Source organism: Anolis sagrei, chromosome 3 (genome assembly GCF_037176765.1).
Source record: "Anolis sagrei isolate rAnoSag1 chromosome 3, rAnoSag1.mat, whole genome shotgun sequence".
Classification (NCBI taxonomy): domain Eukaryota; kingdom Metazoa; phylum Chordata; class Lepidosauria; order Squamata; family Dactyloidae; genus Anolis; species Anolis sagrei.
In genome coordinates, this window is record NC_090023.1 from 34,541,906 (window position 1) to 34,554,452 (window position 12,547).

At 36.2% G+C, this 12,547-nt stretch overlaps 1 protein-coding gene across 8 annotated transcripts in view; it reads left to right on the forward strand.

Moving 5' to 3' along the window:
• The window catches only part of NBEA (neurobeachin), a 441,541-nt gene that overhangs the window by 53,445 nt on the left and 375,549 nt on the right, over window positions 1-12,547 (forward strand). For all 8 annotated transcript variants that reach the window (XM_060770825.2, XM_060770827.2, XM_060770830.2 and 5 more), the window contains exons 6-8: window positions 8,211-8,337; window positions 9,213-9,332; window positions 11,141-11,287. In XM_060770825.2, coding sequence (XP_060626808.2) covers window positions 8,211-8,337; window positions 9,213-9,332; window positions 11,141-11,287 — 394 coding nt within the window. The remainder of the gene's footprint in view (window positions 1-8,210; window positions 8,338-9,212; window positions 9,333-11,140; window positions 11,288-12,547) is intronic.

Consider the following 12,547-nt stretch of genomic DNA (forward strand, 5'->3'; position numbering starts at 1 on the left):
AGGGCAAGATGGATGGATGGCATCCTTGAAGTGACTGGACTGACCTTGAGGGAGCTGGGGGTGGTAACGGCCGACAGGGAGCTCTGGCGTGGGCTGGTCCATGAGGTCACGAAGAGTCGGAGACGACCGAACGAATGAACAACAACAAACACAACTATAGGACTGCTAAATTCCTACTGAAGTGATATAAATTTGAGTTTATTACTTCAGCCAGCAATGGTTAACTCCTGGAATGTAGCTGGAATTGAATCTGAACTTGATTTTATATCAAATAGATTAAGCTTTCACTGAGCTTTTTATTAATTGTGCTTATATCAAATTTAATTGAAGTGTTATATAACTTTTTTCTATTATATCCACAAAGGAAATAAAATGGTTGTCAAAGTTGTGAAGCCGATAAATATTTTGGACTTTAATGTATGTTTCAATGTTGTTTTGTTGTTTTATTTAAGATGCACTAGTGTAACTGTAGACCTTGACACTCTGTGCAACAAAATGCACTTCAGATTCTAGACCTCTCTATGGAATTTAGATTTAATTATCATAGTTTTCTTTTGGAACATTTTTCATTTCTGTGCTGATATTTAAATATCTGTAGGGAAGTCTTTCATTGCCCTTCTCAGTTTGTTTTCCCAAGGGGCAGTACATGAGATCATTGAGAGAATCATAAGTGTGTGCCGGTTTTCACCATAGCTCCAAGACTCTAAAACCTAGTCATTTGAAACGTCAGATATCTGAAATCTCCAGAGAATGTGTGTTTCATTGTTATTTTGTTTTTTGACTGGCCCCATTACTTTTAATGAAATGAAACCTTTCATTGGGTGAGAGAAACAAAGCTTCTAACAAGGAAAAGAGTTATTTAGAAGCAAGGAAAGGGATCTCTTAAAATGCTTGCAATTCATCTTGACCAAGCCATTGGTGGACCAAGCTACCTATGCCTTTCAATTCCTAAAACAACACTAGTTGTACTTCTGTGTAATCCTTCTGCCTGTTCAGCTCACCTTGTTTCTCGTATGGGGTGTGTATGTGTGAGTGGATTGAGATATGGATCCAGAGAGAGAAGGAAAGAAAACAAGTGTGCTGCTAGCTGGAGTATGGGAAGGAAGGAAGGAAATAAGAGGGTCTGATGAGTACCAGCTGGGTGTGGAGGGAAAATAACAGAGTGAGAAAGAGGAAAAATGGAATATTGGCAGGGTGGCATGATTTTATTTGGATTCTAGCCATTGCATGTGGTAATTACAAGATTAGCTGATCCAGATTTCTAGTTTTTATGTTTGAGCAAAGTAAACCACTAGCCCAGTTGACTGTGGGATATGAAGAAAATCATGTTGTCATTATTTGCTCAGTTGTTTTGGAAGACATGAATCTGCTACTGTCTTTCAGTATGTTTTGCCTGTAAGTGAAATGACAGCTGTAATTATAATAACATTCTAGCCCTTGGAGGTTTAAAACTCTAGAATTGTCAGTTGATCTATACATTATGCATTTACATTCTCTGTGCAGTTATGTTGTGTGGAATTATTATTATACTAGTTTAACGCAGGATGAGAAAGATGTGGTCCATGGGTTGTGTGTTGCCCCCAGAACTTTAAAATTACCTTTGTTATTGTCAGATTGGCTTCAGTTTATAGCAACCCTATATAAATGAGATTTCCAATACTTTTTTTATTACCAGTTACGCTAAAGTTTTAAAAACTCAGGGCAGCTGTTACTTCTACATTTTTGTAAGAGGCATGTGTTATTCCTAGAGGTCAGGTAGTTTCTCAGCCTTGAGCTAAAGTAATGAATGTTAGACTGTTGTTGTTTTTAGGTGCCTTCAAGTCATTGAAGACTTATCGTGACCCTATCATGGGATTTTCTTGGCATGATTTATTCACATGAGGTTTGTCTATGCCTTCCTCTGAGGTTGGCAGTGTGACTTTCTTAGACTTACCCAGTGGGTTTTCATGGTTGAGCAGGGATTTGAACCAAGTCATAGTCAATGCTCAAAACCACTGTAACAGGGTTCCTCAAACTAAGGCCCGAGGGCCGGATGCAGCCCTCCAAGGTCATTTACCCGGCCCTCATTCAGGGTCAACCTTAGTCTGAAATGACTTGAAAGTACACAATAACAACAACAACAATCCTATCTCATCAGCCAAAAGCAGGCCCACACTTTCCATTGAAATACTAATAAGTTTACATTTTTAAAAATTGTTCTTCATTTTAATTATTGTATTGTTTTAAAGTGTTTTTTGCACTACAAATAAAATATGTGCAGTGTGCATAGGAATTCATTCATGTTTTTTTTCAAATTATAATTTGGTCCTCCAACAGTTTGAAGGACTGTGACTTGGCCCTCTGTTTAAAAAGTGTGAAGACCCCTACACCATAACAACCCTAGACATCATATTATATAGGCATGTTGTTCATTCGTTCAGGAAGGGAAAGTTAAGAGTGTGTGAATGTATGTATGTATGTATGTATGTGAGACAGAGAGAGATTACCTGTCCTGATTATCTAAGATGTTTCTTCTTCATGGTCTCTGTGAATACACATAGATGGCTCTAACTACATCTGCACAGGTCCTAATGGAAAGCTCATCCAACCTCTAGCTTCAAATTTTACTGTAAATCCACTTGCTCCTCCCCAGGGCATAAAAGGTGCCCTAGCTGCCGGCTTCTCAGTTCCTTTTTGTTCACCACCACAGCTATCTCGGAACTTCACTCTTTACCATAATGTCTACAACAAGATTCAAATGCTGCACGACTTGCTCCACTAAGATCCCTGACTCTTGACAGCTATTCACTCTGCTTTCTCTGCCTTTGTGAAGCCCATGTAGTCGAGGCATGCCAGCACTGCCAAACGTTCACATTGCAGGCAAGAAAAAATATAGATGCGAGGCTTCGATCCCTGCTATACTAGAGAGGAGGCACCCTCAATATTGGAGACTCCCTCCAATGTGCTGTCATGAACTTCAATGACTTCGAAGGCATTGAAGGCTTCATCTAAAAAGGCTTCAACTTCAAGGGTCAGAACGTCGAAGAAATCTGCTTCATCGATAGCGGCTTTGACCTCAGGATCAGCTTGTGCCTATTCTGTGGATTCAGATCTGAGCCATGATGCCCAAGCTTTGGTCATGGCCAGGAGTGCATTTAAACAGTAAAATTAGTGTTCCTGGTGCACCCATTGCACTCTACATGGAGTGTGAAAACTTCAGCAAGTTCAAAATTCTGCAGCTAGGCTGCTGACTAGGACTGGATACTAAAAATGTCTAAATTCCCCTTTTGAGCAGTTTCCCTGGATGCCAGTCTGTTTATGGGCAAAATTCAAAGTGCTGATTATAACCTTTAAAACCCAATGATGTGAGTCCAGACTGTCTGAAAGATCATAACTCCAATGACTCAACCTGAATTTTAAGATACTTAGGACAAGTATTTATCTCACCCCTGGATCCTAGTTATGTTTTTTGATGTTTCTAACAAGATCTCAAAGTTAATCCTCATTCTTGGGAAAGCCATAACTTGAGTATCTACATATCCTGCAGTTGTCAAAGGCAGGGAGCTTTGAGGGATAAATGGCAATAAAATTGTGTTACAAAAAATTGTACATGAGAGGCGGAGAGGAGGAGTATTCAAAGCGACTTGGGCTGCAGATTGTAATTGCTGCATTGCATGTAAAAGAATCAGGAGAAAAACAATCTTCTCTTTCTTATCAGTGAAGCAAGTTGAAAGGAGTGCTTCTTGGTAGGGTATTACTGTGTATCATTCATGGTCAGATCCTTTCAAACCCACCTAAAGACTTGCATAGTAAATTAATAATTTTCTAATATACTAATGTGACTGCTTGGACTCTAATTTTGCATATCCTGGGATGAGATTTTGCCACATCTGAAAATAAAAACATCATTTTTGGAGCATCATTTGAGTTGAAGAAACGACAGTATCTTTACTGCTATTCAAAGGAACAAAATCTAATGAGAAGGCATATTGCCTAAAAGTGAAAAGGGCAGGCCATGTAGAGCCAATTCTTCCTACATAAATTCTTGTGTATCTTCGTCAGACCTAACTTATCTCCTAAATTTTGTGATCCTTCTGAGCGGAGTGAATCTTGTTCTTATGTTCTATACAGCATTCTAGTATTTTGTGTTTAGTGATGGTGGAAAGTGAGCTTGTGAATCAAATATAGACATCAACTGTTTTTGAGTCGCCTTAGGGCTGAGAAAGGCGGGCTAGAAATACTGCAAATAAATAAATAAATAAATAAATAAATAGATGATCCAGGACTCAATGTAAATTTCAGGATCATTCCATATATGACATTTTCTTTACATGGGCATGGGAAGAGTAGGATAAACTCACGTAAATACGTTTTTGTATAACTTTCAAGTATATAGGGAAAAAAACACTTGCATAATTTATGTATGTGAAATAGCGTTAGTATTGGTGCATTGATTTCTTGGTTCCTTTTGTTTCGGACATGAAATATTTCTTCACAAGTTGATAATTGAATCGATTAGAGATTTTGCTCTATATCCTGGAATAAAAATGCTTTCATGTCTTAAAATAATTCAAAGCAGATTGTCAGCTTGCTACAGCATCTTTGAAGTGAGAAGGATAAATTTCTGATTTTATTCAAAATGAAAAATCTAACACAAAGGGGTTTTCCTAAAAGCTCAATCTGTGTATGATCAGAGATGACAAAACATGGTATTGCAGAGGTTTTACTCTAAGTTGCATCTCATAAAATTCTGACCATCTTTTAAAAACAAATCATGTACAGTAGTTAATATTTAACAATTAGTTTCTTACAATAGTTTAGCTTATTTTGGGCTTATAAGGTTAGATAGAGACTTGATGCTTAGAGAAGACTTTATTGAAATAAGTGGAAATTAATTTAGTCACTAATCATTTATCCAATTGAATTTAATGGCTATGTTCTAATAACATAACATTGACTAATTTTGCTCTAAGGAACACTGCTTTTCAAGCTTCATTATTGAAAGAAATGTGAAAATTGAGTTTTCATAGAATTTTCACATCTATTTCAGAGATGGAAATGAAAGTTCTGCAAACTTTTTCTCTCTTTCTTGGTATTGTGACAAATATTGGTGGTGATGTTTTGCAGTTGAAGCAATTATTTGCAGATATATTCATAAGAGGTCCTTGATTTTTCCCCATAAAATGCAACAGCAGTAAAGAGATTCAACATGGAAGGAAAACTTTTTGTAATTCTGATTAACAAAAATGTAGCTGAATTAGCTGTTGCTCCCCCTCCTACCAAGGGTTATACATCAGATTCAAGTGAAGCTAGAGACAAATTGGACTGTTTTGAGAGATATATGGGGCAATGCAGATTCTGTCTGAACTGTCCTGAAGTGAATCTGAATCCTTCTGAAGCTTTATGAGCAGCTCAGAGGAAAAGAGGAACAGAGATAGTGGGTCTGCAGAATTACTGCATTTCCCCTCCCTGCCCCAGCTCTCTATATAAAGAAGCACCAGGTGGGAGTAGCTTTGAGACTGACAGGTCTGGTTTCTAATTACAGCCCCACTTCTTATTCAACTTTAAGTTTCACAAACTTAAAGTTTGTGGAACCCAAACTTTAAGACTTCTGGGCAGCAGCCAGTTTGCTCTGAGCATGATAAATCAGCATGTGAATTAGAAGGCGCAGGGTGGGAGAAGATGAGAACTGAAGGAGGGGGTGGGCAGGAGGAATAAGGAAAAACCAAGTTTCCAAATGAAGTATACCTGCATGAATTTCATAACAACAATCCACCACGTTTTTTAAAGGACATTTATGGTTGAGTGCAATTTGAGCAAAGTGAGATGGGTGTAGGAGAGAAGTACTGTAGTTCTAATTATTGCTGAAAGAGCAATTGTCGAAAAGTGAACAGTTGAAAAGTGGAGAGACCTGTATGAAGAATAATTTTACAAGGGTTCTTTAGTCATACTGCTTTGGAGAAGGGAGTCTGTTCTTTTCTTCTCCTCTTTTTTTTTTTTTTTTTTAGTTTTTATCTGGACCATTTAAAAATTGTTAGTGATGGTGTTGTTCACAAGCTGATTAGTGAACTAGATTTATTTTTGATTGAGCTTACTTTCTTTTTTCAATCAATCATTTCCTTTACATTATAGCTCTTCTTTAAAATCCTGTTCTTAAAACTTTTAATTTAGGACTTAATCCAGTTGCTCAGTGCAATTATAATGGATTCGCTGTATCAGCAGGATTTAAATAATGTTTAGTTGACCATTCAGCAGTTCACCAGTGACTTTAATGTCATTGGGACTAGCAGGTGACTTAGGATATACTACCACATTTGTTCAAATCTAGTGTGCCATCAAATCTAATTCACATATTAATTTTCAATACCTTGTAATAAAAAAAGTATTTGCTGGGAGATGTAATGTGCAGAAGCAAAAAGTTCATTCTTTGTAATTTGACCAAAAGGTGTGTGTTAAAGATTCTGTATATTGAACCTCCTTCTTTAAATCCAAAAGTATTAGAATACCAAAGTTTCCAGTGATGGAAAAGAAAAGGAAAATGGCTGGTTCCAGCTGAGAGGCAGTGAGGGGAAAAGAGGGAGAGATGGAACACGTATGTCGCTGCTGCTTCCCAGCAGGAGCAGGCAAGGAAGAGGAGGGTGAAGGGGGAGCCCAACAAATCAAGGAAGGGAGGCAGCCAATTTCAGCAACATCGAATCTAATGCACATCCTAATTTTGGCAAGGTCATTTAGCCAAAAAATGTGCATTAGACTTGAGTAAATAGTGTTTTCTGTTGATTTTGTTTGTCTTGAGCATTAGTTATAATATAAGCAGTGTCACCTACCTTATCCTCTCTCCAAAAAGTTCTATAATAGCATAGCATAGATTTCATAGTAGCTCTTTTGACCTTTGTGTGTGCCCAGCCTCTGGCTTTATATTTATTTCTCATTTCACTTTTTTTTTTTGGTAGAGCGACTGATGTGAGCCATAGCAATGCATTCATGCAAGCATACACACAATATATGGAGGGCACACAAGCAATACTATTAAACACTATCCAACAGCATGAAATATTTTTGAGGTAGTACATCTTGTGGCATTCCTTTCCATAGCAGGACCTTTAAATGAATTTTTTTTATAATAAGACTTTTATATAAAGTTATTACTAGTTGGTAGCAGAGTTGTTTCCTCAGCAAACACTCTTTATTGCTACAGGAAAGCATCAGATTCAAATAAAATAAAAACATAAGCAATTATAACATTAAAATAGATGAAATAGCAGTTAAAATCACATCACTTAACTGGCCAAACAATCAATTTTCGATTTTGTTTATGGTCTTTACTTGCTGGCAAAATAACATCAAGGTAGGGGTACTAAGAATACAGTTTAATCTCCTACCTTTGAGAGTTCCAGATCCTAGGAACAGCACCAAAGAAAGCTGTGTCCCATTCTCACCTCATGTGCCGGGGGAGTAGGGGGAGAACAAGGAAGGGGCTCACAGATCTTAAGACAGAGCAGACTTGGAATGGATAATATGCTGTTTCACATGGACTTCACCAAGCTGTGCAGAACTCATGTAGACCACATCCATCACAGTACCTTGTGCCTGGAAACACACATTGGTACCAGTAGTTTTATAACTTTTATTTAAACTCCCATGTGGGGATCATCTGGTTTTCAACCCTCCTGCTGATCTGGATCAAGCCCCAACATGTTTATTTCCTCATTAAAAAGGAAATGCATTTTAATTGTGTGCTGCACATTTAATGAAATATATAGTTTGATCTTTACTCATAGTAACAAATTATATTTTTTGAAGAAACCAGTTTTTAAATTAAGTGTTGGTGGTGTTTCAGAATCAGTGTCAAATAGATTCAGATACCTTTTCTGCCCAAAACTGATGAGATAAACACAGGTCACAAAAACGTGGTTTCAGTTCCTAATCTTTAAATAAGGGATTGTAATGTAGTTTAGTAATGGCTAAGAGGAAAAGCATAATCAGACAGTTGGAAACATTTGAGATGTTAAAACATTTCAAGAGCATGTTCTCTGTGAATAATAGAAGGCTATTTCACCATTTAAAATTTATTTCAGGGTTCCAAAGAAATTATCAATTTGGGGGATTTGTGTGTGTTTCTCTGTTTATTAAAAGGAAACATTGATTACAGTTAAGGAATATCTAAAATAAATGTTGAATTATATGCTTCAAGTAGTTTTCTTGAAATGCTTTCAATTTCTTTATTGTTTCAGTTTTCGCACTAGCAAAGGTGTTGGATATTCTGCTCATTTTGTTGGCAATTGCTTAATAGTTACATCATTGAAGTCAAAAGGCAAAGGTTTTCAACACTGTGTAAAGTATGATTTTCAGCCTCGTAAGGTAAGCATGAAAAACTTAGATAACTTATAACAAAGAGCAACAAAACACTCATGCAGCCAGGCTGACTTCATATAATTGTGCTTTAACTCTAAAGGTGATACACTAAAAAAAGTAAATTTATTTGGATTTATAGTTGTATTCTTATGTTCTGAACATTTCTGAAGCAAGTGTACTATAGCAAACAATTTATTTGCACAAGGCAGGTAATAGATCAATTGCTAGAACAAATGCTTCATCTAAAACAAAGTTTCTGTCAATTTTTATTATCTTTTCTATGTGTATTTCCTTAGCATTCAAAAAAGAAAATAAAGTGTAGCAGAATAGTCTACGTTGTACAACAGCCAAAACAAAGCATCAGTTTTTCCTTTAGTTTTGAATACCTTTTAAAATGACTGTAACATGAATTTTTATGTTGCTAGAATCAAATCTACTACTACATGGGATCAGAAGATTGCCAAGTTTAAACTGCATGTAAACCCAAACGTTTCACTCTAACATCCTTAACAAAATGCTGGAAAGATTCAATTCTGGGAACTCTTTTTCCCTCCCCTTTGACCTTTAGTATTGATGTGAGATGTTTAAATTTGATCCTAGCCTTTCTACAAGTACAGAGATATAAATAGTGGTCTCTGTGATTTATGCCTTCCTAAAGAGAATGCTCACTCCCACTAGAATTCATACTAGTACTGAGGGTGCCTGATTTGCTGTTCATTTTCATTAAAAGTCTTCAAAGAATGCAGATAAAATTAGTTAAATAAGATTATCAAAATTTCATCAGCACTAGTATTATATTCTAAAATTCTTTAAAATATCAGGGATAAAATGTGTGTGTGTATATTTCTGCTTTGTTAATTATTGTTTCTGTTTCTTTTTAGTGGTACATGATTAGCATTGTACACATCTATAATCGCTGGAGAAATAGTGAAATCCGCTGTTATGTGAATGGTCAACTGGTATCCTATGGTGATATGGCTTGGCATGTGAACACAAACGATGTATGTCACCCCCCCTTTATATATATATTCATTCTTGAATGTATGGAGAGTACCATTCATAAATAAATTTACTTTCCAGACAATACTGTGAGGGGAATCATGAACAGTGTCTGCCCTTGAATCCAAGGAACTTCTTTGGGCCCTTCTATACTATGCTAAAACCCTCGGGTTCTAGTCCCCACCCCCAAACTAAACCCTGGGATTTCCTGGGAGGAATAGCTAGGTGGCATCCTGGATCACCCAAAGATTGACTCAGAATGCCATTCAGACCCCCTCCAACCCCCATTTCCCCCCTAAAACGTACTGGTGGGGCCTGCTAGAAAATGACATCAGGAGGTAGTGGGGGAGAAAAATCCCTTTTCCCTCCCCACACCCTGTTGCACCATTTTATAGCAGGCCCCTTCAGTAAGTTTTGGGGGGGGGGACATGGGAGGCTTTGAGGAGAGGGGTGTACCATCCTACTCTTCTGAGCTTTTGGAAGCCCAAAGAAGCGGGATGGCTGTGGGGACTGACCCCTCGTACTGTGGAAGCAGTCCCAGGAGTCAGTCCCCACAGGACCCTCACCTCTAAAAACCCAGGTCCAGATCTTTAGAGGTGCTTAATTCATGCAGAGTAAACAGAGAAAATCTGGTTTACTCCACATTAATTTGCTTTTACCTGAGGTGTTGTTTGGACAGCTCAGATAAAAGTGAGACAGGTCCTGCATTTTGGGCCTCTCTAGAAAGGCCCTTTGTCAGACAGCCGATTAGAATATGAAGTTGTCTGTTGATACTATCTCCTTTTCTAATGTGCAATATCTTCTGGAAGTCCTCATATCTAGATTTTTATTTGAAAATTGCTGTGCAGGACTCAATTTTTCATAGAGCACCTGTACTCAGAGAGGGGATTTAAATGCCTTCTCTTGCACATTTGTACAATATCTGTTGCTTCTTTCTATAAGTATGCAAATAGCCCTTCTCTTAAGGAGAACCAATTTCATTAATCAATGAAGATTATATTCAAAATCAGTATGGAAGAGAAGTGTTTCACTGTTCCTGCAGTGGAATATGTGACAGAGAGGAACAAATTAAAAAACAGTGCTACTGTTCCAGTATGGAGAGGGGATTCAGGCTACTAGCTGTATAAGTAAAAAATGAAGATGTCAGGAAATCCAGTTACAGATTATCCATGTAACGTGTATTTTAGATATGACTGATTCGAGTTTCAAATTAAGATAGTGTCATTAATATTAAGGATAAATACATGTCCCATGTGGGTGGCTGCATGCAGAGATTAAATGCATGAAAATATATGATTAATTGTTTAACTGATTTAATGCACATTTTGTGTTAATATCTGTTGTGTTTGATTTTTATACATTTTATTTATTATGAATAAATAAATATTTAAAAAGATAGTGATCATGCACTTTAACAGTCCTCTAAAGTTTATTTTTAATCTTTATAATGTCAAGGATCATAGCTTTCTATCAAGGTTTCAACAAGAGTGTGATTTTCAGTTCAGAATAAAATTATTTGTAATTAATATGCCATGAAATGCTAATCTTTTGCGAGAATGGAAAACATTTCTGATTTACATTCCAAGCAAACCAGATAGATTTTTATTGAAGTACTGTAGTCTTTTTAAATATATATATTAGTAGAGAATTCGTAGTTTATTTTTAGAAAAATAGTAATAATGTGTTGTATTACATGGTAATATGAAAGTAATTTATGTGACTGATTATAAGTTATTTTTCTTTCTTTGTATATATTCCTAATTGCATTTTTGTTTAGGACTCCTTAAGTATTTATGTATTTTTAATACAGAGCTACGATAAATGCTTTCTGGGATCATCTGAAACTGCTGATGCAAATAGAGTGTTTTGTGGTCAACTTGGAGCAGTATATGTATTCACAGAAGCTTTGAATCCAGCACAGATATTTGCAATACATCAGTTAGGACCTGGATATAAGGTAGTAGTTTGTCATAATTTTACTTAAAAAAATTAATCCAGTCTTGTTTCATTAATTTAACTATTTTTAAATATTATATATGTACTTAGAGTACCCCAAGGAAAAATGACCTGTCTGTCTGTCTATCTAGATATATATTTGTATAAACATTCTAAATTTTTAAAACCTTATCAATTTGGAATGTATTTATATACATGCGCCAACATAGTTTTGTTATCTTTTTGTCTCATTTTTTCTTAGTTCTTTGAAAAAGATGTATCCAGTTGTTATAATTTAAAAATATTTTTTAAGAAGTTGTTGTTTGTCCCAACTAGAGTAGAATAAATTTGTAGAGAAGAATATTACCAAGTTGACTTGATTTAATGGTTCTATACTAGCTGGGAATAATTGGATTTAGCCTTAAGAATTTACTGCATACTTGTATATAAATTGACTTGTATAAGTTAAGGGCAGACATTGGGGCCAGTATTATAAATTTTGATGTGACTCGTGGATACATTCAGGATCAGTCCTCAACAAGTGCCAGCGCCATTTCAGGAGCCAGCTGCCCCTAGCTGCCACCACCTGATTTTCCTGCCCAGGCATTCAAAAAGTGCTGCCATGGTGGAAGAGTAGAGTGGGTTGGTACATCCTTTAGGTTATTCCAGGAAATTATAAAGACAATCAAGCTCACTGTTAAACAAGAAATAAAAGTTGTAAATAGTCTTATATACTGATCTTTAAAGGTAGAATCCGGTGAACTTTTCTGCTAGTTCTGCCCAATCAAATACGTTTTTGAGTGTTCTTTTGTAGCAGTTTAAAAATGATTTGCAACATATTGTGATGGACCTCTCTATCTGTCTATACATCCATCCATCTGGTGATCAACCAAGCAATCAATTCATCGTTTTGGTAAATAAAATAGTACTTCGGTATTGGGAATTTGTACTGCTCTGTGACAAATGAAATTTGGAGATACATTCTTCAGTGGTGCTTCTAGTTGCTTTATTTATTTGGAGATAGCTGTGCCTACAAACATTTTAATTTTAAAAGATAAAAAAAAAAACATTACATATGTGGAATTTGGTCTGTCCTTAGGAGTTTCTCTGCCCACAAGACACTTTAAATTTTAATGACATCTGCCTAAAAATATATGCTATACGAGTATCTGGTTTGTGTTTGTGTATGTTACTGTAGGCGTAGAAGTCATTGAGAAATATGATATGCTATATCTGTGTATTTTTGTATACCGTAAAAGTTGAAGTCATAATCTGGTAGACA